General features: G+C 39.6%; 3 protein-coding genes across 4 annotated transcripts in view; 2 read left to right on the top strand and 1 right to left on the bottom strand.

Moving 5' to 3' along the window:
* Positions 1-725, bottom strand: part of niban2b (niban apoptosis regulator 2b) — a 37909-nt gene extending 37184 nt beyond the window's left edge. For both annotated transcript variants that reach the window (XM_061037441.1, XM_061037442.1), the window contains exon 1: positions 449-725. In XM_061037441.1, the coding sequence (XP_060893424.1) occupies positions 449-503 (55 nt within the window). In that variant the 5' untranslated portion in view covers positions 504-725. The remainder of the gene's footprint in view (positions 1-448) is intronic.
* The window catches only part of dpp7 (dipeptidyl-peptidase 7), a 196202-nt gene that overhangs the window by 11730 nt on the left and 156589 nt on the right, over positions 1-27883 (top strand). The gene's annotated exons all lie outside the window — the stretch shown is intronic.
* The window catches only part of stxbp1b (syntaxin binding protein 1b), a 28804-nt gene continuing 5348 nt past the window's right edge, over positions 4428-27883 (top strand). Inside the window, exons 1-16 of the mRNA XM_061037439.1 lie at positions 4428-4532; positions 15703-15752; positions 15872-15953; positions 16678-16754; positions 17027-17105; positions 18212-18315; positions 20321-20469; positions 21352-21436; positions 21840-21970; positions 22283-22390; positions 22571-22631; positions 23284-23349; positions 24378-24458; positions 25168-25306; positions 25605-25714; positions 26999-27103. Of these exons, the coding sequence (XP_060893422.1) occupies positions 4496-4532; positions 15703-15752; positions 15872-15953; positions 16678-16754; positions 17027-17105; positions 18212-18315; positions 20321-20469; positions 21352-21436; positions 21840-21970; positions 22283-22390; positions 22571-22631; positions 23284-23349; positions 24378-24458; positions 25168-25306; positions 25605-25714; positions 26999-27103 (1464 nt within the window). The 5' untranslated portion in view covers positions 4428-4495. The remainder of the gene's footprint in view (positions 4533-15702; positions 15753-15871; positions 15954-16677; positions 16755-17026; positions 17106-18211; positions 18316-20320; positions 20470-21351; positions 21437-21839; positions 21971-22282; positions 22391-22570; positions 22632-23283; positions 23350-24377; positions 24459-25167; positions 25307-25604; positions 25715-26998; positions 27104-27883) is intronic.

The raw sequence follows: 27883 nt of genomic DNA, 5'->3' as shown, positions 1-27883 counted from the left end.
AACTTTTGGAGTATCACAGAGAGGAAACGTGGGGAGGTAAATGAGGATTTAATTGAAAAGGAATGTGTCAGGACAGATTGATAGTACAAACACACACAAAAAAATCCAAGTTTATCAGATACACAAGTTTATCAGACTGTTCCCCCCTCCCAATTATCATCAGGGGTGGGAGATTGATCAGACCATTGACTTTTTAAAGTCCTCCGTGCATACCTACCTCGGTATTCCTCAAGTTAAAAGAGCATCAGAAAAGACACCGCAGGCAATAAAAGCTGCCTGAGAACCGTTTAGTAGTATTAAGTGTCATAGAGTCACACCTTAAAACTTGTTCAATCAATCTCACTGTTATTTATCTCCAATTACGCATTTCAAACAACAGTCTGTGACCGCTGCGTAAAAACGCACATGTGCCAAAGCAGCAAACAAACGACAGAACGACGCTCCTCACCTGTGATAATCTCCCGCTTGGCTTCATCCAGGTGACTGGAAATCACGTCCCCCATGGTGGATGGAACTCAAAAGCCCCTGATTGACTCCACTGGTTTATAACTGGTGGCCTACTTTAAGACAAACTCAGGTAATCGGTATAAACGTGTAGAATCCCCCTCAGCTCCTCTGAGATTAAACCTGAGCTGACTGAAGTTTGGAGAAAAGACGGACAGCAAACACTCAGAAACTGGAGGCAGGGGGGAGAAGAAAAGTTGGCAGAGTTACAAACTGAAGGCTTTTCTCGGAGAGACACACCCTCATTAGAGGAGGAGAACTCCCACTTTCCAGCGGTGGTGCGTTCAAGTGACGTAGGAAAATGTGTGAAAGGTAGATTTTTGCGGCAAAAAACCCCTCAAAACAAATTTATAGCTCCTCTCTAAATCTTTAATGTTTTATATTGATTTAATTTTTTATTTTTTTTCCCCACTGAGTGGACATGCGTCCTTGCATTTATTTAGTTTTCAGTTCAACACAGTTATCCCGTGATAATGAGTAGGCTACATTTCTGTGGTTTTCTTGACCTATTTATCTTGTTATCTTGGGGTGACTGATCTGGTTTAACAGGTTAATTTCATCAATTTTCTCGAGATCTTGATAAATGAATGTGTTGTCTCGGGAAAATCAGCAGTGTTATCCCGACATAAGGATAAGATAAATAAGTTGAGAGTTTGAGAAAACAACAGAAATGTACACGTAGTCATGCAAGAAATGAATGTATGTCCACTTAGGGCTTCCATAGGCACAAGCTACTGAACAGAAAGTGTCTAAACTATTCAGTTTTCATTTTGATTTGCCAACAAGTTTTGCCTGTTTAAATTTGCTCTAACTGCTTTTAAACAGATGTTCAGAACAAAAATTCCCATGAATGAGCCTATTTTATCTAATTCGTCAAACTCTGAAAGGTGTGATTTATTTCATGTTGTTTACCATAGCATAATGTCTTTGGAAAATAAGGTAGTTATTAACAATTGATCTGCTTAATCTATGGTTTGAACATGGCAATTGTGCATAGTATAGGCTAACAGATATTTAGGCCTTTGTCAAAATCTAATAGCCCATATCCATTTTTTGTCCAATCATTGAACGTCTCATAAATCACTGTGGTGAAGGCGGGGTTTTCCAAACAGCCTGACGGGTCACTGTGTGAAGATGTTTGTTTTAAGGAAAATGTGTTTTTGAGTTGTTTACTTCAGTCACGCAGCACAACAAACACAAGAGGACATCTGTCAGCTTCGCTGTAGATTAGTTACTGTCGTCAGTACAATCCAGAAGTTTCAGTCAACCAAAGGTTTTCAGTGTAAGAAGATGACTCACTACATTTCAAAACTCTATACTGTCTATCAAGAACTTTTTTGTCCCAACTGATCAGGTAGTAGTTCTCTAGACTTAAATATTATAAATATAAATAAAAAATACTGCATTTAACCTATTACTAGTGTTTATAGAAATAATATTCAGAACTCTGGATTTGAAAAGTGAAGACGATGAAGAGATGTATTAAACCTGCGATTATTTTCAACAGCCAGCAAGGGGAGACTCCATGACATTAAAATAAAGTCAGGGTTTTTTAAACTTTGAAAGAAAATGGGCCTACTTCTCTCAACTTTTTTTGAACTAAAATAGTATTTTCCTAAAGTGTTTTTTGTCTCAATTTCTTGTTTCAAGACTTCTTCAATCCAGCATGATGGTCATCTAGTAAGTTATGGTCCCATTTAGAGTCAAATAGACCAGAAAGCATTAAGGGAGGATTTACGGTGGAGATTCCTTTTACTTGCCTCTGGATACACTCTCTCATCCACATCAGGTCACTTCAATTGTAAGTAGTTAAAAAATACAAACATTCATCCATACATTTTAATTTACTTATTTCCTCCCTGACAGAGACTTTCAGTTGTTTTCTCCAGATCTTGACTTGTATCTCATTATCTTGTGATAACAACGCTTGTTTTTCTTTGAGGAATTAATTTGAGTCATTTTCTTAAGATCTTGAAAAAATTAACTCATTATCGCAGGAGAACCGACGTTGTTTTCTCAAGATGTACATGTCAATAAGTCAAGATGTTGAGATAATGACTCATTATTACAGGAAAACAGAGCAAAGTAAAATGTATGAATGCATGTCTGCTTAGGGATTCTGTACAAGATCCAGTAGATACAAACAAACAACTTCTATGTTCTCCTGGAAAATCCAGGCCTCTCTCACAGGAATAAACTGGAGCTCTCTTACTGGAAATGATAAACGCATTCGGTGGAAAATTCCAAGAAAAAAGGCTGACTTTTACAACGCACTGCTTCTGAATACATTTCGAAAATGCGCAGGAACAAACTGAGACAAAGTCAAAGTAAGACTAAGAGAGATGTGGTCGAGTTTGTAATAAACTTTGTGATGTTTTTTTCGCTGACAGAGTGAGACTTCTTCTCTTTTCTCCTTCTCTCAGGTGACGACCACGTTTACTGTTTACGTTTCCTCTGCTGCCCTCTCGCGGACAAATAAAACACGTTTTTTTGTGAGGTTCCCTGAAGTGAGCTCTGATATATTCTACCGTCATATTTTTAATACGTCTTTTATATTACACTGTGTCCATACGTTTATAGAACATCTACAGGCTATTTATTTAAAGCATTTATAACTCAAACTCTTTAGAACATTTTCAGACTTCAGACCATCGTCTAACAACTCCTCCATAAAACCATACAAATAAATTGGATTTAAAATGCGATTACAGGTTTAAAAATATTTATATTTCATTTGCGTTTTTTCATTTTAATTCAGCAATAAATATTTTTTTTTACCTTCCTACACCTATGATCTAGTAAAGTCATAAAAACAGCAAGCATTGGGTTTCCGGTTTTGATAGATTGTCTTCAAAACAAAAGCATTTAGAACCAGTCTGCTGCAAATTTTAATCTAAGGTCTGTTGGAATGATTTTTCCTTTGAGCCAAGTTATTGCGAGCTTTGCTGATGTTAAAATGTTTGGAGGACAGAAGATGACAAAATGAAATTAAAAATAACCAGTAAGATGATGCATTAATAAATATACTCGTACCCAAATAATATTAATATTAGATGTAACCATCTACGGAAGCCCTAAGCGGACAAAGACTACGTTCATACATTTTATTTTACTAATTTTCCAAATTCTAACAATTTATTTCTGGTCGTCTTCTGGAGCTCTCAACTTCTTAAAGTCATTAACAACGTGGGTTACCCCATGTTAACTACTTCATTTCTATGTTGGGGAAACAACAGAAATGGACTCTTATCACAGCCAACCCATGTGTTATCCCAAGATAACGAGATAGACAAATAAGATCTTGAGAGAAAAACCCAAATGTTAATACGAAAAAACTGAGTTCAACAATATGTGTGCATGTATCAGTGACACAAATGTATGACTATAATTAGGCTACATGTTTTTTGACACATAGGCTATTAAGCTTTCATTACTTATTTTCAGTACATTTTGTTATAGCATATTCATTTAATTAGTATTTTGTTTATTTATCTATTCTCTGTCAAAAGAAATAAAAAGTTGTATAAGCCTGGTTGTATATCCGTATGTTGTATAAGTCCGTACTTTGATGAGGTTTAGTGATTTTCTCCCTCCTTTATACAGATCAGGTGTTACATTAACATGTCCCTGATGTAGCTGAATTATGTTTACTTCATGACACCTGTGTGAGTAAAAACTTCAGTGGAAACTATGTTTGAGATCATATTATCACTGAAACTGATCCCAAAGTCAAGAATGACTTCCTGTTATTTAAAAAATGTTCATGTTTCTACACAGCAGATCCTCTTTGACACTCTCAGTAAGATTTTAAATAACCTACTCTGCGAGTTTGATTTTATTAACTCTTTTCATTTACTAACGGATCTTTAAGGCTTTTATTTTGTTAACATCCGTAACTGAAGTGTGTGTATTGTGTTGAACTTGACGTGAGGCAGGTTCGTGTCTCCGTCAGTTCTGTGTTTGGAGGAGGACGCGCAACAAGGGGCTCATCATGGCACCGCTGGGACTAAAAGCCATCGTTGGAGAAAGTAAGAACTTCTTTTTTACATGAAAGTATCTTTATTTTAGTTAAACTGACGATTTAGCGTGTGATTTATGGATATCATTGATATTTTTTGAATCTATGTCAGTCACTGTAAAGGCATGCAGGGACACCTCCAAACTGAACTTTCAGTATGAGATGTAAGAGTCTTATAGGCATATATAATTTAGATATAACTTTCTTAATTTGATTGTAATGATGAAGCTCTTGGTGACGCTTTTATTTTGGGAACTCGGAGCGCCAAAGACGCACACACACCTCCGAGCCATGCTGTTCTCCAAACGGTTATTTCACCAGATAACGAGGGAATTTAATGGATGTTATCATTGTGAAGTTTAACAGTGATGTTATCTGAAACTATCGAGGGATTTTACATAATTTAATGAGCCGTTATTTGCGTTTGTCCGATGTTTATCAGAGCCCGGAGTCCTGGTTTGGTTCTGCGTAAATCTGCCCACTAATCTTCTGTCTGTGCGGATTAAGCGCTTTGACATCATCCTCAAAGGAAGAGGAGCGGAGCAGCCAAACAAGTGTTTGTTTTACTCTAAGCACGAGTGCATGGACGGACATCATTGGATAATGTGCAGTCATTATTAATATGTGCAAATACGTGTGTAAGAGCTGTTTATGGTTTCACTCATCCTGAGAAGGAAATCGAAAGAACAAGATTAAAATCAACATTTGGACAATAAAGTTTAACTCTGAGAAAAAAAGAAAAGACAAATGTTTTTTTCAGTTCTAGGAATGAAGTGGAAAGTTAAAGCATGTGAGGATGACCTCATTTATTTCTTTTTCACATTGATAGCCTAATAAATGAGATATTTCGGGGGGAATAGGGAATAGGGAATATTTAAAATCACGATAAACCCGATCCTCAGCTTGTGAGTCACATAAATATAGGGTCAGAATCTTCCCCTCATATGTGTATGCCTGCGTTAGAAAGTTCAACTTAATTCTCAACACTTCAGCTTTGATAAAGACAAGAAAAGTCCTCTCATGTTGTTTTGGCCTGCCCTAATATAGCCTGGCTCTAGCCATTGTAAACAGAGATTATTTATACATTATATATGCTACAGAAATGTCATTAAACCAATGATTTTTATTAAAAGATGATGTCTCACTACACTTTAAAAATTGTAAAGAAAATCTAAGGCACAGCTGCAATCTCTGCTGTTGAAATGTAAAGACAGAAAGGGCAGTGGTGCAACAAACTGCAGTTCCTCGATTGTCCACTTGAGGCATGAAAACTAATTTTAAAATATATATTTGTGCAGCAGGAAAAACATGTTTACAACCCGTTACAAAAACAGTTTTGGTCTCTACAGCTCATTTCTCTATTGGTCAAAAGTGTACAGAGGGATGTTTTTTTAAAACTCATCCGTTGTGTTTGTATCGTGGAGAAGAGTTGGGTTGTTGTAGCTGTTTGCCACGAGGCTTCGCTTGAACTAAATTCCGTTACTGACCGTAAACAGTCTGCTTTGGTTCTGTTACTTTCATCATGTGGAACATACTAGCTAGCTAATCTGGCCCGCTTTAACTCCACTTCTTTGCCTGCTCCTCAATTAGTTTAAAGTTACAATATTTCCAATATGTTAGCCAACAGCGGTGGACTGCATGACACCATTTAGACAACAAAGTTGACGTCTGCGGAAAAGACATTGAAGACCAAAAGGTGCAGTGTAAAGAAACAACAAACAACTAACTGTGATACAAGAACTGTAAAGAAACAATTATAATATTGACTAGACATGTAATTTCCAAACTTGTCACACACTTATTTCAGGTCACAGTAGAGGTTTCTGTTTAAGTCTTCTGTTCAGTTTGAATCAATACAAGGACTGTGGGATCATACAGATACTTTACCAAGACAGAGTTAAGAGAAACTATTCATCAAATCCTTTAGAGTGTTGTGGAAGGGAGAAGTGTCCAAAGCGCACAGCTTATCCACAGGGGTACCTCAAGGGTCAGTGCTTGGTCCCCTTCTCTTCTCCATATACACAAGCTCACTTGGTTCAATAATCCGCTCTCGTGACTTCTCATACCACTGCTATGCTGATGATACCCAGCTCTTCCTGTCATTCCCGCCAGACGATGTTACAGTCTCTGCAAGAATCTTGTCATGCCTTGCTGATATCTCTAAATGGATGAATGAACGGCACCTTCAACTCAATCTTTCAAAGACTGAGCTCCTTGTCATCCCAGCCAGTCCCTCTATGCAACCACAGATCAATATCCAGCTTGGAACAACCAAACTCATGCCCACAAAGTCTGCCCGGAACCTGGGTGTCATGATTGATGACCAGCTAACTTTTAAGGTTCAAGTAGCCTCGATTGCCTGGTCATGTCGATTTGCCCTGTACAACATCAGGAAGATCAGACCTTACCTGTCAGAACACGCTACACAGCTCCTGGTACAGGCTCTTGTGATATCACGCATCGACTATTGCAACTCTCTACCTGCAGGTCTTCCTACATGCACTATCAAACCTCTGCAAATGATACAAAATGCAGCAGCACGACTGGTCTTCAACCTTCCTAAAAGAGCACATGTCACTCCGCTGTTCATCTCCTTACACTGGCTCCCAGTTACTGCTCACATCAAATTTAAAACTCTCCTGCTCGCTTACAAAACAGAGACAAAAATGGCTCCTCCTTACTTTAACTCTCTCATCCAGGTCTACACTCCTTCCCGCCCACTACGCTCTGCCAATGAAAGGTGTCTGATCCATTCTTCACAACAGGGTCCTAAGTCTCTGACTAGACTCTTCTCCTCTGTCGCCCCCCGGTGGTGGAATGAACTTCCAAACTCCATTCAATCTGCAGAGTCCCTCTGCACCTTTAAGAAAAAGCTAAAGACCCAGCTCTTTCATGAATACCTACTAACTTAATGATGATGGTTTCGATATCATTGATGATGGTTGTGACAACTGTTTTTGTTTGATAAACGATGACTTATAAGATGGTTTCTATACTGATTAGAGCTCTCAAGAACTGCTGTCAATGTTGTGCTTTGCCTCTGTGCAATGCCTGTCAGCACCTGTGTGTCCAATCAGACCCAAAGCTGATCGTTTGCTCTTACTGACATTGTTCCTTTTTTCTAGATCCTTGCTAGTGTTGTACTTACTCTCTGACGTACGTCGCTTTGGATAAAAGCGAATAAAAGTGAATTGTAGAATTGTAGAATTGTAGAATCAAATCGCTTTTTTATCCGTCATGAAAGAGAGGCAGGTTCAGAAAATGATTAGTCGTCATTCCTTGTTGCATTTAGTCTTCAAGTCAGCGTTAAGTGAATTAATCTGTGGTTTCCTTATCAGGAGTTTTTTTAATCAGAATTGAGAAATTCAGTTTTTTTGTCTTCAGGTCTCAGTAGAAAGTCTGTTGCACTGTTTTTGCAGAGTCCTCGATGTGAATCGTTACAAATTTGATCAATCAATTAAATACATTTGAAATGAGTTTCTCCAAGTGTCATCCCATAGCAAATAATCACCAAGCTCAGCAATTCATATGAGTAATCAATTCCTTTGTTTCAAGTACTGATGCTTTGTATCCCCCCCCCCCCCCCCCCCCACGTCTCTGCACCACATAGCATCTGTTTCTGTCCAAACCCATTTGTGTAGCATATTTCACAAAAATGTAACTTAATGTGATTTACAAGTTATTTTAACAGGCAGAAACATCGAGCAGAAGCAGATTCAATGATGAAAGAGAGAGATAATAGAGACAGACAGACACACACACACACACACACACACACACACACACACACACACACAGACAGACAAACAGACAGACAGCCACTGTCACAGAGACAGACAGGCAGACAGACAGACAGACAGACAGACAGACACACATGTACACAGTGTGGTCTCCTGGTGAAAGGCGATGGGAGGTCCATAAAGCTGTCCCTCAGTCTCTTTATTCAAACAAGGGGTCCAAATCGGCTCATCGCAGATAAAATAAGAACTTTAGTGCATGAGAACAGCCCGACATCAAAAACACGTTGTTTAGATTAATGTGATCTTAAAAAAATATAATGCCATCTTAAAATGATCAGGAATGCTTACCCTCAGTGTCTGTCCTCAGTCTTTATTATTAATAATCAGCTCTCACAACATGGGCTGTGAATATTTCTGTACTGAACAGCAGCAGCATCAATTGTGATGAACAAGCAAATGTTAAGTCATGCATTGTCTTTTTGAACAAACGAACATAACGTTACAATCTTCAGTTCCCTCACTCACTAAATCTACACATCCATAGGTGAGAACAATAACAAGAAGAGTTTAAAACAAACAAGTAAACCAGCAACAAGACATACAGTACTTAAGATCATACCTGCATGCTGAACAGACAGCAGTCTCTGATGATGATGACGTGAACACAGGAGTCCTCCCTCTGTCTCAGAGCAGGAGTCAGAGAAGCAGATTATACTTAGTGATAGTGAACCTGATCACAGTCAGGGACCAGGGTCACGTTAGGGGACAAGATGTTGGAACTATTACATAAGAACAGTAAAATGTGCTCTGACACAGACATACAGCAGCACTGTCATCCTCACACATTGGTCTAACTTCTGTATTAAAGGCCTAAAATGAACACTTTATAGACACTGAGGAAGTCCTCTAATTAACACTCATAAATACACTCAGTCCAGTATAAACACTGACGTGTCATGACAGATTTAAGAAAATGTTTTTAAAAAGTAGTCTGACAATCAAATTATGCACCCAGGTTCATAAAATGTAGAATAATATGTTTCAAAATTGCCAATCCTTATTCACACAATAAGGGGGAAAAATACTTTGTAAACCTGCACAATGTTTACTGCCAACCTGTTCCTTCACAGAGTAAAAAAATAAAACAGGAAAGTATCCGAATGATGCACATGAAAATGAAGAGGAACTTTGTTTTTGTTTTTTGGCTGAAATAAAAATCAAAATGAGTATTGGGGCCATAAGGAAAATAAATTAAAGGAAGATGAAACTTTAACAATGTTTTGGATTTGAAGAATTATTGTCGCAATGAAGTAAAAATGTGGAGAATAAAATCAAATTATTTAGAATAAAGTTCAAATTTTGACAATAAAGTCAAATTGTTGAGAATCGAGTTGAAATGTTGGGAATAAAAGTCAGGAAATATAAAGCTGAAATATAACAAATAAAAATAGATAAAGCCAAATTTTAGAGAATAAGACAAAATATTACGAATTAAATCAAAAAGGTATTGATTAAAGTTGAATATTCAGTCAGGGTGCATGGCCAGAAACATGCTTGTCATTTTTTGTCCATTTGAAAGACTGGTGCAGATTCTCTTGTAACGTGAACACAGCAGTGGTTGTTGAAGAAGTCACAGTAAAGCCCCTTTCAAACATTTCCAGACGTTGTCAGGGTGGTGTGTGTGTATGAAAACATCCAAATCTGTTCACCCTGACTTTATGCAGCTGCCTGTAAAAAGTCTGTGTGAAGTCGGGATGAGGTGATGTGTGAACGCAGCAGGTAAATGTCTGAAACATTCACATCGAGCGAGTAGACGAGTCGATGATGTAGTCTATGATGGGCGGAGTTTCTCAGCTTTATACTCGTCTGTAATATGAAGTGTTCCACTGTTATGTTTGTAGTGTGGAAACATCCTTATACATGATGTAGTGATATGAAAACACGAACAGAAGCCATCTCTGAACTCTATTCCTCATGCACGCTCTGCCTCCCTCCCTCTGCAGCAGCATGGTGTTTTAGTTTATCCCCTCTGAAAGCTGCTTGTTTGATGGCGTCCCATTCTCTCACATTCACCTCCACTTAATCCTGTTGAATAATTGGATAAACCCGACCATTCCCCCATGTTTACATCCGCTTCTGTCAACTCTACACAGGCAGTGTGAGAAACAACTCATCAAAATGTATGCTCTGTGTTTTGTGTTAAATCGTATAATTAAAATCTGTAAGAAAGTTAATTCCATTTTGACATTCATTCTATTACAATTTTTGTCTTTAACAATTTATTATAACCACACAATCCGAGAACTATGAGCTTAAAGAATTTTAAAAGAAGCTCTTCAAGTGTAATGTCTCCATCAGCCTCAGAGGAAACAGGACATGTTGATTTATTTTGTAGGATGAGAGCTTGTCAGTGTGTGTTCGTGCATGTGTGTTCATCTGTGTATGTGTGTGTGTGTGTGTGTGTGTGTGTGTGTGAATGATGCTTCTTCCCCGTGATGTCACGTCCGCTGACACAGAAACGTCCCAGAAATAGCGTATGGGGAGCGGTGGATGGGGTAAGAGGATTGGGAGCAGATTAGAGGCAGTGATTGCAGAGGCCCCGCCCCCCTCCCACACCGAGGCCCTTCATGTTCAGTTTGACACGCTGCTGCACAGACGCTTTAAACCCCCACGAGAGGGAAACTGGGATGCTGCTGATCACCTAGAGGGAATGGAAGATGTGATAATCTAAGTTTTATTCACAAATACAGTATAAAGATTTAAATGTGCAGTCGTTGTGTCCTCCTGAGTGTCTCTGTCCCTCTGTGTCTGCTCATTGGAAAGGATTTACTCAGTCACAGTGACATGAGATTTAGTGCATGTTTGATTACAATATAAAGTTGTTTTTGTCAGGGCTCAGTCGTCCAGTCGGGATGAGATTATTTTCAATTCAGCAGCTTTAAAATTCTTCACAAATATGTGTTTTAGGAATTCTTGGAGAACTTGTCTTTCTCCATTCCTCTTGGCACATCATGCTAAGACAAGGATCACATTTTTAAAGAACCAATCATTTTTCAGACTTCTCATGCTTCATCTGCTACGATATCATCATAGCAGATACTGTAGATTGTAATTTATGTTGCATTTATGTAAATAAAGTGCCTGAGTTTACACAAAGTAAATAACTTACTGAGAGACATTCACAAAGAAGAAAGCAAGCAAGGAAAACTTGTATTAAAGCACCTTTCACAGACACCTCTGTGAGCAGAAACAGGTTTTTCAAGGTTCATAATTTGGTTAAAAAACAGGTTGAAATCAGGTCAGAACGTCCAAGACCTCTCATCCATTTTCAACCGATTGTATACAGTTACAACATCAATGTGACTTTGTCACTTGATCATTAGGTTAACAAGGGGATGGAAATTACAATTGTAGTGACATTTGTCCTGAATGATTCCACAGTGTTTGGTGAAATTCTGTCAACACAAAGACGTAGATTCAATGCATTTTATTCTTCATACAAAAATACAACATGTGGCGCTTAATAGGCTGTGGGATGTAGAGACAGTAGTTTCATACCTTCCTAACCGAAAATGAATTTGCATGTGCACCTCTGACTACGAGGCAGAAAGACCCCTGGGCCAATGTCAGTGATTGTCTTACAGAGATCAAATGTACATTGACGCATAATTTTGTTTGTTAGTGACCCACTGCTCACTGCAATAACTTTAGTCTCTGTAAATAGGAGATGCATTTTGAAAATGACTGTTTAATGTGAGATGAATCTTGTGATAGAAGCAGTCCGGTTATATCTGCTCCAAATGGGGACGCTGGTATAGCCTAGCAGTTATATTGTGCACCCCATAACACAAAGGCTTTAATCCCCATTGCAGCGACCGTGTGTTCGAATCCAACCTTGGCCCTTTACTGCATGTCAACCCCCATTCTCTCAGCAATAAAGGCAAAAAGGCCACAAATACATATCTTTAAAAATAGATAAACACAAAAAGAAGTCATGAAACAAACATCGGGAATCAGCTAAATTGTTATTTCAAACATCTGTATCAGCCCTGATTTTCCCAATTGGTGCATCTTCACTTGCTACATATCAGATGGTTTTCTGCACCATTTAAAAAAACCTCCACTGATAATAAAGTTAATGTATTAAAGTAGGTTTTGGAACAGGATCACACTTTAAACCACACCTACAGTCACCTGGGGAGGCTGTGGCTCAATTGAGGGTCAGTTGAGGGTTCAATCCCCAGCTGGCCAAATGTCCAATGTGTCCTTGGGCAAGACACTCAACCCCAAATTGCTCCCACTGCCTCAGTGGTGGTGTATGAATGGGATTAGTTACTTCTGATGGGTGATCCTACATAGCAATCATCACTACCATCAGTGTGTGAATGGGTGGGTGTGACACATGGTGTAAAAGCAAAAGAGTGCTAGAAAAGCACTATATAAGCTCAAGTCCATTTACAATTTACCTGACCCGCATACCAATTCCTCGTCGTCACATTTCTCTCTCCCCCCCCCATTCTTTTCCTCTCAACCATTCACCCTCCTTCCTCATCTCTTTCTTTTCAGCCTGTTTTATACCTCTTCTATGTCTCTGTCTAACAGATACAGTCTGGGCCGTTATCCCCTCAGGTAGAAAGATGCCTGCCGTGAACCTCCATCCTGAGTTAACCCCTTCCCGGTTGTCAATTCATCCTCCCAGACCAGCCCAACAGAAGACATCCCTCCTCCATCTTCACCCCTCCTCTCTGCATGCATGATTTCGTTTTAACATGTTTACATCCTGAACTTTCACTAAACATTTAAATGCATATTGTTTTGATGTGGGCTGCAACAGTTTGTATGTTCTCCCTTGCATGCGTGGGTTCACTCAGGATACTCCAATTTCCACCCTCATGCTCTGTACTGTAGCTTAATACCTGGCACTAAGTTGCGCGTAGGTGTGAGCATGAATGGTTGTTTGTATCTCTACATGTCAGCGCTGTGATTGACAAGTCTAGTCCAGCTATAACCCCGTCCCTCGCCCAATGACTGATGGGGATTAACTGCAGCCTCCCGTGACCCCAAACAGGATAAGCGGTATAGATAATGAATGGATGGATGTAGTGGCTTCGTCCTTGCTAGTGAGAGCATTCTAAAATGTGCATCACATGCCTCCACTATCTGCAAATATACCCCTGAAGGTTTGCAGCTCAGTACAGTTTACTGGTATTTTGTGTCTGATGAAGAAGATAAGCAGTGAACTGTTGAACTATCTTCTGAGGAGCCACGCTCTCATGCTGATGGAGCTGCATTCTTTCAGCACATTGATGATTAGCTGGATGGGGAGGGAGCAGCTCTTCAAATAGTTCAATGTAACATTCGGATTCAACAGATGTGATTCCAGCTACATTGTTTGTAACAATTTCCTCCCTGCAGCATGACTGCTAGTACAGCTCGTCCACTTAAAGTAACTCTTTCATCCCAGTACTGCATACAACTTCAGTCTTCACACATCTTAATTAAGTGTGCTGTGTGTTCTTCCCCTGACTGATTCAACCCTTGATCATGATACCAATAATTGGAAACCCTTTTTAAAGAGATATATATATTATAGGTCAGACAGAGGTGAAATTGTTGTCATGATAACTGGAAAGTCTTGGCATGACACCTCTTAGAAATCTGTGCTGAAGCAACTCTGAAAATGTTGTAATTATTTGGCCAACATCACCACTGCTGTAAAAACGCTAAAATGGGCCGGTGACATGAATCCAGGACTCCCAGTAAAAAAGAAAGAAAGAAAGTTTTCACTTTTTTAAATATTTATTTTGTGGAAGATTTGCTTAGCAAGAAAAACTCAGACACTGCACATATCACCTTTCTTAATGCATGGACGTGTGTCATTAAGTACACAGTGTGTGCATTAAAATGTAGATTAAACACACATTTTCTTGCTGTTTGGGGCTGCAGGTAATGCAAATCAATAAAAATTGGTGTATGCTGCTGCAAATAAGGCAGAAAGATCGTTGCTTTATACCACGGGGGCACTTCAGCTTTTATGAAATGCAAATATTATTCCAGTAATTATCCTCTCTCTTCTCTCCTTGTCACGTTTGATCTCTCTGTCATGTTTGAGGAGACAGGAGCCCTTTGCTGTTGCTTCTACTGCCTTCTCTTTATGCTTACGACTTTTAGCCCACCCCTTCCTATTGTATTGTGATTGGCTGTTGTTGATCTTTGCCCCAACATTTACCTTCAGTGGTTTAAATCTGTCATAGTGATTAACTTGCTGCACTCTATTTTTATGGATTTGATAGAGATGTCAAACTGAAGGTCCCCCCCTGAGGCAATGCCCTCATGGCTTTATACCCTGTAGTACAGGAAATCTGTGTGGGTCCTCTGTGAAAGTAGATAGGCATTTTCACTTCTGAACATAGAAGGCATGGGCGGCTATGGCTTAATGGTAGAGTCGGTCATCTCTCAACCAGAAAGTCAGGGGTTCGATTCCCAGCTCCTGCAGTCACCTATCAAAGTGTAGGCTACTTGAGCAGGACACTGAAGCCCGAATTGTTCCTGCTGCTGCTCCTGCTGTGTCAGCAGCATGTGAAGGTGAATGACTGAGAAACTGACAGACACATTACATACAGCTGCCTCTGACATCAGTGTATGAATGGGATTAGCTGTTGTCAGCATTAATTAATAATTTTGTATCACATGCTATTTTTTCCCTTTAAGTGCACTAGAGCTAAGCTACCATGTAGACAGCAGTGTTTGCCTGCAGACACAGTGACACCTCTGTGCCTTTGAATGTCTCATTTCACTTTAAAAAAAGCTTCCAGGCAGCTCAGTTGATGAGTCAAAGGGGATATCCACCTCATGACACCTCACTTTTTTATCGGCTGTTTTGTTAACTTTTCCATCCATAACAAGTTATTTTTTTCCGTGTTAAGTAAATGCTGTAACCTTCGGGCTAACACAAGTTCTATTTTTCCTTTCAAAATAAAAGCAGGTTTATGTCCAAACAGGAAGTAAATGATCTTATAACATGTGATTAAATTGCAATTAATCATTATTAACTATTACATTTCAGCTTTAAATCGCAAATTAAAAAGATGTATTATTTGTCAGCCTTAGTCATTTAGACACTTTACAAACTGTAGCAGTCTCTGCCATCAGTGTGTAAATGTGGTGTAAATAAGTTTGTATGACCTGCGGTGATTAAATGCTTTTTAGTTGTATTTGTCAGGTGAATGTGTCTTACTATGACTATAGCTCACTACAATAAGCCCTTATTATCAAGTTTGCATTTTTATTGATTTTATTTCGGACATGTGAGACTTATTTATACTTGTTGAATAGGAGGAGAATATGTGACGTTTAATACTAACCTGTTGAGAATTATTTTGTCCATATTTGATGTGGATTTTTGTTACTAAACTGTGTTTCTACTTTTTTTTGTTACAGAGATCATGAATGATGTCATCAAGAAGGCACGAGAAAAAGGAAAATGGAAGGTAATGGTCCTGTTGGTCTGATTTTTGCATCATTCCCCTCTAATGGAGATTAGAAGATTTGAAATTAAAATCCTCCACCGCTAATTGTGTGTGTTTGTGTGTGTGTGTTTGTGTTTCAGGTGCTGGTGGTTGACAAGCTGAGTATGAGGATGGTCTCGTCCTGCTGTAAGATGACAGACATCATGTCAGAAGGAATCACCAGTGAGTACAACCCCACAGCTCACCTCAGTTCAACTCACCTCGAGCTTTGAAGTCACTTTAATCACACATAGTGCAGGTGCATTAAATGCAGTTTAGCCAAATCGACTTATTAACAACCACTCTACCATGCAAGTGATTTATATTTAGAAAGTTTTTTTTTTACTTTAGATTGCTCCAGGATGGTTCCCCCTTTTTCATTTTTCGGCAATCATAATCCATCATTGACTGACGATGATATATGCCTCTGGGTGTGAATACAAATATCCTTGTAATTCCAGTGAAGTCAGCAGTTTAGGTTAAATGACTTACAGTCAAGACTTGCTTTTCTGTGGGGTGTTACTTCTGCTGAAACCCCGTCATTTCTTTGTCCATGACATCCTGAAGTACTGTACATCCCGTCCATCTCTTGAGCCTCATTTCAACAGTAGACTACACGTTACACAGCGGCTGAACCCTGGCTCACTTCAGCTGTATAAACCAGAAACATAAACCGATTCTCTTGTGATTTACCTGCCATCAATAGGATTTAAGTTTGCCAAAATATGGTTTGTTTGTTAAATGGAGGTCATGTCGATCATTTCTGGTTGTCAGGGAATCTAAACAATGATTGGTTTTCAGGACACAGCATCAACCAGATTTGTGACTTGTTGAAAGTTGAAATGGTTAGTGTAACCACTCTGAGGAGGATGATCATTGGTTATAACTGTCTGTTTGTGCTCTGCAGTTGTAGAAGACATCACTAAGCGACGTGAGCCTCTGCCCAGCATGGAGGCCATCTACCTGATCACTCCTTCAGACGAGGTAAACAATTGAGCTCCTGTAGCTGGTTTTCATTTTATATTATTGTACATAAAGTCTTTATTGATGTCATTTAATTCCCTCAAAGTGAAATACTAGTTTGTGTACAAAGCTGTTATTGTCTTTTAAAACACCATGTAATGATAAATAATACATTAGAACATACACTGGACTTTTATACACAGATTTCTAAATACAGTGAGGACTCATCCAAACTGTTGTTTCCCTCCACTTTCACAGTTTATGAACTGAAACTTTGTTCTGTCTTCTCTCAGTCTGTCGAGGGTCTGATTGATGACTTCAGAGACCCACAAAATCCGAGGTACCGAGCGGCTCACGTCTTCTTCACAGACAGTGAGTACATCTATCACACTGCCAGCTAAATATAACTGGAACATTTACAAACTCCTTTGAGGTATAAACCTGTTTTATGGTGCTTGTGTTCAGTCAATGCTTCAGAAATGTTCCTAAGTGGCTACAGAGTCAAGAATCTTCCCAGTTATATAACATGGAGATCAATGATGTGGGGAAAAACTTTATCCTTGTACTGTCAGCATACATACTGCTTAATCATATTTATGAAACATTTTTGAACCTGTGATAAAATCGATCTGAAAAAAAAAAAATCTGGGATGTCTGGTTTCAAGTTCAATAAAGTGCAGAGGTTATCTGAATAGGACCACATGACAGTCAAAGAGAGCAGAATTTAAATTATAATTTTTGCACTTTACAGTTAAAACTCTTTGTCCAAACCCAAGAAGAATACATTTCACCAGATCTGAAAGTGAACCTGCACATGTCCTTTCAGGTATTTGGCTGCTTTCAGGCTGACAAAGTCCTGCAAGGAACAACAGTTTGCTCCCTCGTTTGAATAAGGCCATTCTGCTGATGTACAGGAGGTGCAGATGATTTAAACAACATCCAACTTTTAAGGGCCTCCGATGTTAGTAGCGGTTAGCATGCTAACCATTACGAGTCCTTTCCTGTCTGGTTTCATGGTTTACATGTTAACAGTCCGACTAGCAACATGAAAAGCAAGAAAGGACCCTTTAATCGTGTACTTAACTGCAAGATAATGACTAGATTCCTTTAGAGATTATTTCCCATCATGCACTTTGTGAAAATGTAGAAGAAGGAGGATCTGGTGGAGTTAGAAGAAGATTTACTTTATTGATCCCCCGCAAGGGGAAATTCTGTTTTCTGAGTTGTGGAGAGAGCAAGACATGTTTGAGTGGAAAAGGATACAAGGTGACAGAAATTGCTGCGGCCCTTGAGCAACATGGGGTTAAGTGTCTTGCCCAAGGACACATCGACATGTGCCTGCAGGAGCTTGGGATTGAACCTCAGACCTTCCGGTTGAGAGACGACTGACTCTACCACTGACACATACATTCACCATTAACAAAACACTCCTGACTTTCTCAGCCAGTCACTGTGTTTCTCTGTGTGTTTTTCTGCAGCGATTCCTGACATGTTGTTCGGACTATTGACCAAATCTCGCGCCTCCAAAACCATGAAGGCCTTGACTGAGATCCACATCGCCTTTCTGCCCTATGAATCTCAGGTAAAACTCTATCGGGACTGGGATTAAATCTCAGCAGCAGCTCATAATCTATCACCACAGGTATGATGACGAGGTTAAGACAGATCTCAAATCAACTATCTGTGTGTAAAAGCTGCAAAGAAACCTGACGCCCCGTCATTGTTTTGAACAGAGTTTCTTTTAATGATAACATATTGTGTAGAGTTTTCTAATCAAATATTTTAAAACCCTTTAAGTGAACCTGTCCATTTCAGGAAATTATATTATTTTGTAATATTGAAGCTGTAGGTTCTCCTCCTCTCCTCTTAGGCTTACTGCCATTTTTAACATACTCTATGCGCAACGCAGTCCGTCAGCGCCGCACACTATGGCGTCGTTCAAGAGAGGAGCTGTCTTCACACAGGCACTCCTGAAAGTTCTAGAAATTCTCAAGAGGTGGCTTCCTTTAAAAAAACCTTCCTGTGTAGCTCTTTCCGACATGTTCTTCACAGTCTGAAGTTTGTTTTCCTGTTGTACAAGTGTGTGTGTGTGTGTGTGTGTGTGTGTGTGTGTGTGTGTGTGTGTGTGTGTGTGTGTGTGTGTGTGTGTGTGATGGGCAGGACATGACAAAAAAAGACATTATAGAAATCCAGGATGGCGGACATAGCAACAGAGTCCCACGCTTTATTGACAGTTTTTTGTCTTTATATCTATGCTACTTGCTTTTGGACGTATTCACAATAACATAAGACCGGAAAAGAATTATTGGGTTTCAGAAAAGAGCATGAAGCTTCATGACATGCACAAAGATAACACTGGTTGCAGCTACTTTCCTAAAATTATTTTGCACTTCAGGCCTCCATGTCAGTCACATGACTGAGAGCTATGAATTTGTAAGGTGGAGGCCTGCACATACAAAAGTGATGCTTGAGGTGTCTCATTATTATTATATTTAAACGGAGGCTGCTGACACTGCCTCTGTGTTTAGGTTGGAAATAAGAACATTTTGAAACTGCAGATCTAAGGATGAGTCTGAGCAGGTTCATCAATACAAAGATGACTTTCACATCACACATTTTTAACAGCAACAGTATTTTAAAAGGCCCAATATGAAACACACTTTAAGTATCATAAAGTTACATGTACTTGTCACTATTGTTGGAATACTATCTTACTGTTAACTTTTGGCAGGATGATTCCTTAAAGGTTTGATTAACACAAATGTTCTGTTGGCTGAGTGTCTGACATCAGTGAGATTAAAAGGTTACAATAAAACATAAATGTGGGGAAATGGCAGAGCGTGGAGCGTATTCTCCCCTGAGCAAAATGTCAGATTATGTATCCCCCTCCTCACCTCCGCAGTGATGGTGACGGTGCTGACGAGAGCTGACAGTGTTTTGTGTTGGATCAGATTTAGTCTTTCAATCCTCTGCTGTCCTGTAGTTTTAATCCTGAGAGGGAGGGGCACATGCTACCTGCCCCACCCCCCGTCCTCAACTCATCCTTTTACCCCATTGGCTGACGAGATCAACTCTAGCACTGTGTAGCCAATAGGAGCACAGATCCGATGTGTGACAAGAGAAAGCACAGGGATGTTATCATGTGAAGCAGTCAGGAACAGATGGGTGCATGTACACAATGAGTGTGCGTGTGGGAGAGAGAGAGAGAGAGAGAGAGAGAGAGGGTTTTATTAGTGACAGCTTCTGAGTGGAAATTCTTTTAAGCTTCGAGAGGGCAATATTTTTCATTATTTTTAATATGATTGAACCATTTTCTAACCTACAGTAAGTGATGATTGTTTCCCAGAGGATTCTCCTTTTAGCCTTAAAAAGTAAAAAAAAAAACATTTATATGATCACAAAAAGCCAAAAATCTTTTAAAAAGCTGAATATAATAGTGTATTGATTAATTCCTGTAAAAGAATAAATAATAAAACTCATGGATCTCATAAGACAATCAGTGCAGCATCAATGTTGCAGACAGGACTGTTTTGTTGTATACAATGACAATAAAATGTCATGTGTTGTGGTGTGCTGTGTGTGTGCAGGTCTTCTCTCTGGATAAAGTGGATGCCTTTCAGGACTTCTACAGCCCGTTTAAGGCTGACGTGAAGAACAACATGCTGGAGCGCTGTGCTGAGCAGATCGCCACCCTCTGCTGCACTCTCAAAGAGTATCCTGGAGTCAGATACAGAGGGTGAGAGCCGCAGCAAGAAGTCAAGTTATTGTTCAGTCCAACTCTTAAAAATAAAAGTGTTAGGATCAGAGGCAGGTTGTTCAACCAAACAAACTTAATTAGAAATAATCAATAATAATAATAATATTATTATCATTATTAAATTTCATATAGAAAGTCTCGAATACAAAAGTTACATTGGGCATAGAGCAGATTTAGCAAATCCTGCAAATTAAAAAAAGAAGATACTATGTAAGACATAATGGCAAAAAGATAAAATATCAGATAGAGAAACCTTTACTGCAGAAGCAACTTCAAATGAAAACAATGCACAAAGCAGAAAGATAAAAGCAAAAGAGTATTAAACAAAACACAGCAAAGAAAAAATGGATGTAAGAGTAGATAGATTTTAGTAAAGTGTGTTTTGAGAACTGATACACTCCTGATTCACTCAGGCAGAGCTGTGCAAAGTCAACCATGGATCTCAAACAGCTCATCTTTGACTTCTTTGGGGAAAGAAGCGACAAATGGAAACCTACCAGCCCAGAAAATTCAAGTATTTTTGTAGTGTATTTTTTAAAATTATTTATAAGATACAGGGAGTGAGAGTGCAGGAGCTTCAAAAGGTGTTTATAAACTCAAGATTGGTACCCACTTAAGAGCGAACCTTCAGCATTTTGTTCAAGTGAGGCGTAAAGGAGACACATGTACAAAATTATAAGAATCAGTGTGTGATCAAACTGACTCACAAACAACCTTCAGCAGATCAGAGGTTAACACAAATCTACAATGAAACACACAGTCATGAGATGTATGTAGTCAGTGTGTTCAGGTACAGAGCTGTTCATGCATGATATATATTACGTGTGTGTGTGTGTGTGTGTGTGTGTGTGTTGGTCTCAGGGAGTACAAAGACTGTGCAGTTCTGGCTCAGATGCTTCAGGAGAAGCTGGATGGATACAAAGCTGACGACCCCACCATGGGAGAGGTATGACCACTGAGTTAAATATCTGTATTACAATAAATAAATCATTGAATTTATCCATGTCAGGGTCTTTAGATATGTATGGGACACTCCTAAAAACTGCTGTCTCCTTCTACATTTTAATATGCAGATCTTTACATTTTGTCTTCAGCTATATACTTCTTCAGAGACCCGCTAACTGTGACAAGAAGGCACTTTTTAGTCGTTTAAATTCCTCAAACTTTGGGCCACGATGGGTTTTCATTCAAAAGCTGAAATGTTTTGTTCTGTTAAAAAGGTGGAGATGAACTTGCTAAGTCTGTGCTCAGCAAAATGAAAGGACTCCAGTCGAAAAGATTCTTATTTCGCTGTCCGTAAAGAGAACAAAGTATAAGCAGTGTTTTTGTGTCTGTTGTGATGCCTTCAGGGTCCAGACAAGTCCCGTACTCAGCTGCTCATTCTGGATCGAGGCTTTGATTGTGTCACACCGGTCCTGCACGAGCTTACGCTGCAGGCGATGGCCTACGACCTGCTCGGCGTCGAGAACGACGTCTACAGGTAAAGATGCTCCTGAAGCAGGTCTGACAGCTGCTCCTGTGGGTTACATGAATCCTAAACTTCTCTGCTTCAATCCAAAATCCTCATTACTTATAACAATGTTTTATTAATACTTTAAATCATCTATTTGTAATGAAAAGTGACTTAGAAGAATCAGAGATTAAACTGAACAACATCAAGAGGGATTTAAAGTACTTGAATAATATTCATGCACTGCAGACATCATTTTTAATTTTCTCTATAAAACAGAAGACCCTCTCTCTCTCTTTGATACACACATGTAGTCTTTGAACGCCCCTTTTCTCTCTGCAGTTTTGAGACCAGCGGGATGGGAGAGGTGAGGACAAAGGAGGTGGTGTTGGATGAGGATGATGACCTGTGGCTGTCTCTGAGACACAAACACATCGCCGAGGTGTCAACGTGAGTGTCTTTGACTTTACACACTCACACGCACACACACACACACACACACGCACACACACACACACACACACACACACATACATACATACATTCTGCAGCATAGAGAATGTCCCAGTTTCCCTTTTTTTTTACTCAGTCTTTTCTTGTCTTTTTCTAACTCTGTCCTGTTCCTCACAGGGCTGTCACTCGCTCTCTGAAAGAATTCTCTGCCGGTAAAAAGATGAACACAGGAGAAAAGGTAGAGGACAAACTGTTTCACTGCATCTGCTTTAGTCTCCGGATCTGTTACTGTGTTTCTGCCCCAGGCTGTCCTTCACGCAGTCACACAGGGGATGATGGTTTCACAAAGAAGTCCTGAACTTTTCCTGAATTTTGATCAAGTTAAAGACAAGTGACTCATGTGAATAAGTGAAGCATAAGACATGGACTTCTAAATTATATACACATTTAAAAACAAAAGAAAAGCTTTGAAACCCCTGATTTAGAACATGTGCAACAATTAACCCATTAGATGACGACTTTTATTTAAGTTAAGGTTTATTTTTTGGCTTTTTATGTCTTAAATTAGAGATAGGACAGTGGATAGAGTCAGAAGGGGTGAGAGAGAGAGTAGGAAAGATATGCAGGAAAGGAGCCACAAGTCAGATTTGAACCCAGGCCGCCCGCTTGGAAGACTACAGCCTCCATACATGGGTCACTAACCACTATAGCCTCCAGTACTTTCTTAATTGTTGTTCATCACAACAGAATGTTCGAGTCATCTATAAAGCACTATGCATGTGTTGTTACTGAAACTGTAAAAGTCCAAATAAAACTGAGTTAGAAGGGGAGGTAAGGCTTTACCAATTCATCACTAACATAAATCTAAACTCTCACTCTGTGTTTTTCAGACCACCATGAAGGAACTGGCTCAGATGCTGAAGAAGATGCCTCAGTACCAGAAAGAGCTCAGCAAGGTACCATCTGAATCACACTGTTGTCTGTATGTTAAGAGGATGAAATGGTCCTGTGTTAAATAGAGTTTATTCAATATTTATCCAAAGCACCTGAGACATTGCATCCCTTCAATGGGAGTTTAACATATAACTCTTTTTTTTAATGCAGATGCATTCCTTCTATCCTTTAATGAGTTAGACACTTTAGAAATCAAAATCTTCTAGTTCATATTTTGTTAAAACTTGTGTACTGTATTTATGCAAAGTGTTTTTATTTGTGCATTCATGAGTGCATACGTGCACTGTGTGACAAGTGGCTGAACTGATTGTAAGAATGTTTTAACAATCTTTTGCAAGAAAAGAAAATTGCACTGTGGCATGTTAGTCACAAAATACACTTTATTTATTGCTCATGTAATGTAAGTGTACATTAAGACAAAAACATCCTAACGCATTGTTAAAGAGCCCATATTATGCCCTTTTTGGGGTTCATATATTTAATCTATGTTCCTACTTTTGTACGTTCACAATAGCTAAAGTCCGAAAAAAGTGTCTGTTTTCATGTACTGCTCCTCCTTGCTCCCTCTACGCTCTGAGTCCGTCAGCTACACTCTGTTGAGCCCACACTGTTAGACCCCACGTGGGGCCAAGTCTGCTCTGATTGGTCTGCCGAGCCGCTCTGTCGTTATTGGTCAGTTGCTCAGCACGCTTGCAGGGCTTGCCACAACAAACCAATGGGCTTAGATCAGTGATCTCACACTGACAATGACGTCGGACTGACACATTTTTATCGAGGGGGGCTAGAACCGAGCGTTACATGCGGCTAATGCTGCAGCTAACAGGAGGACGTAGGAGAAGCCGCGTTTCCGCAGACTTTTAATTTTTGCACATAGATGTGCCTAAACATGCACAGGACACTTGGAAAACACACTAAAGGGCATATAAAACCAGAAAAAGCAGAATATGGGACCTTTAAATACACACTGTTTGCAGATGATTGTTCTCTCTGTGACTCACCCACTGACATCCTCTCTCCTCTCTGCCCTCAGTACTCGACCCACCTCCACCTGGCTGAAGACTGTATGAACCGCTACCAGGGCACTGTGGACAAACTGTGTCGTGTTGAACAGGTGAATCACACACACACACACACACACACACACACACACACACACACACACACACACACACACACACACCCCTCTGTTACAGACTTAGACTCTTCTCAGTTTTCTGTGGGTTTCTGTCTTTCCATCCAAACCCCGTTACAGTAATGTGATAGCTCAGGATTGTTCGGAGGGAATATCTTCATACGTGACACAAACACCCACTTGGACTCGTGGAGGCACTGACCAGATTGCAGATTATGCTGCTCAAAGCTCACTGTGACATCACGTCCAGGTCACCAAACAGTCTTGTGATTGATATTTCTCAGCAGCACATGGAAGAATGTTTCTTTTATCTGATTTATTATGATCCTGAGGCCATCAATGATGGATAAGAGGACAATCTTTCATCACTCTGTTTGTTCTGCGGTGGGTAAAAGGTCAACTAACCAACACATGATCTGCAGAGAAACACAGACAGAGACGTTGTCTGGTTTAATGTCCTCCTGTACATGAATGTGGCGGGACCTCTCATTTTAAGTTCAGGCCTTCAAATGCTGTTTTGCTTTCTAGTATATTATTTTAAGTGTTTTAATGTACAAATCCTCTGTTGTAACCACAAATAGTGAAGGATTTTAACCATCTCTTGACTTCTATCTGATGTTGGAATAAAATTATACCTATGAAGAACTTATCCTAAACGTTGTCCTCTCCTGTCCTCCATTGTTTTCAGGATCTGGCGATGGGCATGGATGCAGAGGGCGAGAAGATCAAAGATCCCATGAGGCTCATTGTTCCCATTCTGCTGGACGCCAACGTCAACGTGTCCGACAAGATCCGAATCATCCTGCTCTACATCTTCATGAAGAACGGTCAGATATTGGTCCCGCGCTTTTTCACATAACATTTTTAAACATCTGTCTGATAATGATAAAAAGAGAAGAAATGTCAGAATACGCATGCATTCATATTGTGTTCTGTGTTTCGTTATTGCTTTGAGTGCGTTTTAGTTTGTATTGTGTCTGCATGCATCATCACAGCTGTTAACGTGCATGCTCTCATGCATGTGTGTAAATCTACGCTGCATGTCTTTGTGTGTGTGTGTGTGTGTGTGTGTGTGTGTGTGTGTGTGTGTGTGTGTGTGTGTGTGTGTGTGTGTGTGTGCGTCAGGTGTGACTGAGGAAAACCTGTGTAAGCTCCTTCAGCATGCAAACATCCCACCAGAGGACAGTGACATCATTTCCAACATGGCTCACTTGGGCATCCCCGTTATCTCTGAGGTGAGCTGTCCTGAGTCAGGTCCTCGATGTTTCTTCATGGACAATGTTCTCCCTAAATACAGAGCAGGCCGTCCTGCAGGATGTCAACATTTCTGAGTGTGACATTAAACAGTTTGTTTCCCTTGTTTCTACAAAGCATAATAAGTATCATGGAACTACAAGTTACTTTTTTAAATGTAAAACTTTTAAGATTCCCAGTCTCAAGTTTTCTTAAATGTGTTGATGCAACACCCTGCATATAAACACACACATACTCCTGCTGCACTGCTGTGAAAGACTTTCAGAATCCTGTGTGCCTAAAGATAAAACTGGTTTACTTTGTATTTGTTTCATTTAATTTTAGAAAAACTAACTGATAAGACCAAAATCATGTGTTAGTTTGAAATCTTTTAAAACAGCACACAAATGTAGCTTGGTGGTTTCTTTAAATAGCTGCTCAGTTTGATTATTAGCACTCACCAGTCAGGAGACGTTGATGCATGTGTTGGTGACTATTTGAAGAAGTGGCTTTGTCCACAGTGGGGGCTGTATTGATTTAGGACCGTTCAAAAGAAGGCAGAGGATTGAGAATGACCAAAAAAAACAATTTCAAGGCCTTAATCTATGATGAAAGATATTTAATTTCAGATGAAGAGATTCTCATTTTCTTCGCACCATCCTCCAGAACTGCTTACCTTAGACACTTGTGTCTTAAACTAAAACTGTTAAAAACCTGTATTCATTCAATTTCACCTGCTAATGTTGTCCTGTTTGCACTCTGGGTATTTTGCAGCAGTAGGTGATTTTGAAATCTGTTTTACAGAAAAAGGTGTCAAAGCTAACCAGCTTTATGCCCAACCTGGCTTATACTGGGAGAGCAAAACTGTTTGCTGCCCACACAATTAAATACTGTACATGTATAAGAGACATGCTACAGTGGGCCAGTGAGTTTTGGGGGGCAGAAACAGTTATAGAGAAACTGGAGAAAATCTTCAGAACATTTTTTTTTGTGGTGGGAACAGTTCTTCATAAAGTGTATAGGCCCGTTAGAAATGTAAGTTTATGTGGAGATTTGCTCAGAAAAAGGCAAAACCAAACTAAAAGTGTGCTTGAGATAACCACTTGGAAACCTCACGCCAGTGGATCAGTGTTAGCTTTTTGAAAAATAATATCTGCCCTCACAGCTCCAGACAGTATTTGATGCCTAATCCTAAAAACATGACACATGCTGCAGCTTTAGTGACCTCAGTGAAGTGAACTTAGTGAAGTGACTGGATTAATGAAATCAGTATCTTTTCTTCACAGGGCACCACCACCAAGAAAGCCAAGAAGCCCGATCGTAAGGAGCGAATCAGTGAGCAGACCTACCAGCTGTCCAGGTGGACTCCTCTCATTAAGGATCTCATTGAGGTACTTCTGATGTACAAGTCCACAGAAATGCAAACATATACAGGCGAATATTATTAAAGGATGGATAGTCAGTGATTGAACCCTGTTCCTGTTTGCTGCATGTTTTGGTTTTGGAATATTGAATATTTTGGGGTTTTCGACAACTGACTCTTGGATTACTGACAGTAGATTATCTGCTGAGACCACTGGTTCGACCCCTGCCTGACTGACCTGCATAGAATCATATTTCATTAAAGAGTGGAGCTAGGGGACGCCGGTGAGCGTAGTGGTTAGTGCGCTCCATGTAAGGAGGCTCTCCTTCTCCAATCTGTTGATCCTTTCCTGCAATGTCATCCCCCACTCTCTCTCTCTCTCTGATTTCTGACTCTATCCACTGTCCTATCTCTAAAATAAAGCCATACAAAAAAAACTTTACAAAAAAGTGGAGCCGACATCACATTAAAGTGTATATACTTGCTTCTCTGCTGTTGTCATCTTGTGAGCAATCAAACAAAACAACCTGACTACTATAGTGTGACAGTCTACTTTACTGTATATGCTAATTGCTAAATGTATTTGGCATTTAGTGATCAAACGAACGCTTTTAGAAGCTCCTGATGCATTTATCTTATAAAATAAAAGAGTTGCTCCTCACTGCATGAAAGTATAAAAAAACGTTATTATTAGTGATGCAAGTTATCTGTATCATTTAGCATGTAGCAGTTCTGTCCCTGTAACTACACACTGTTCACCTCCTTTATTTCCTGAACTGACTTGTTCTCTTTTTAAGAGCTGCAAGTT

This window comes from Labrus mixtus, chromosome 5 (genome assembly GCF_963584025.1).
Source record: "Labrus mixtus chromosome 5, fLabMix1.1, whole genome shotgun sequence".
NCBI lineage: Eukaryota > Metazoa > Chordata > Actinopteri > Labriformes > Labridae > Labrus > Labrus mixtus.
The sequence above is the reverse complement of the archived record's forward strand: the minus strand, read 5'-3'. Positions and strand labels throughout refer to the sequence as shown.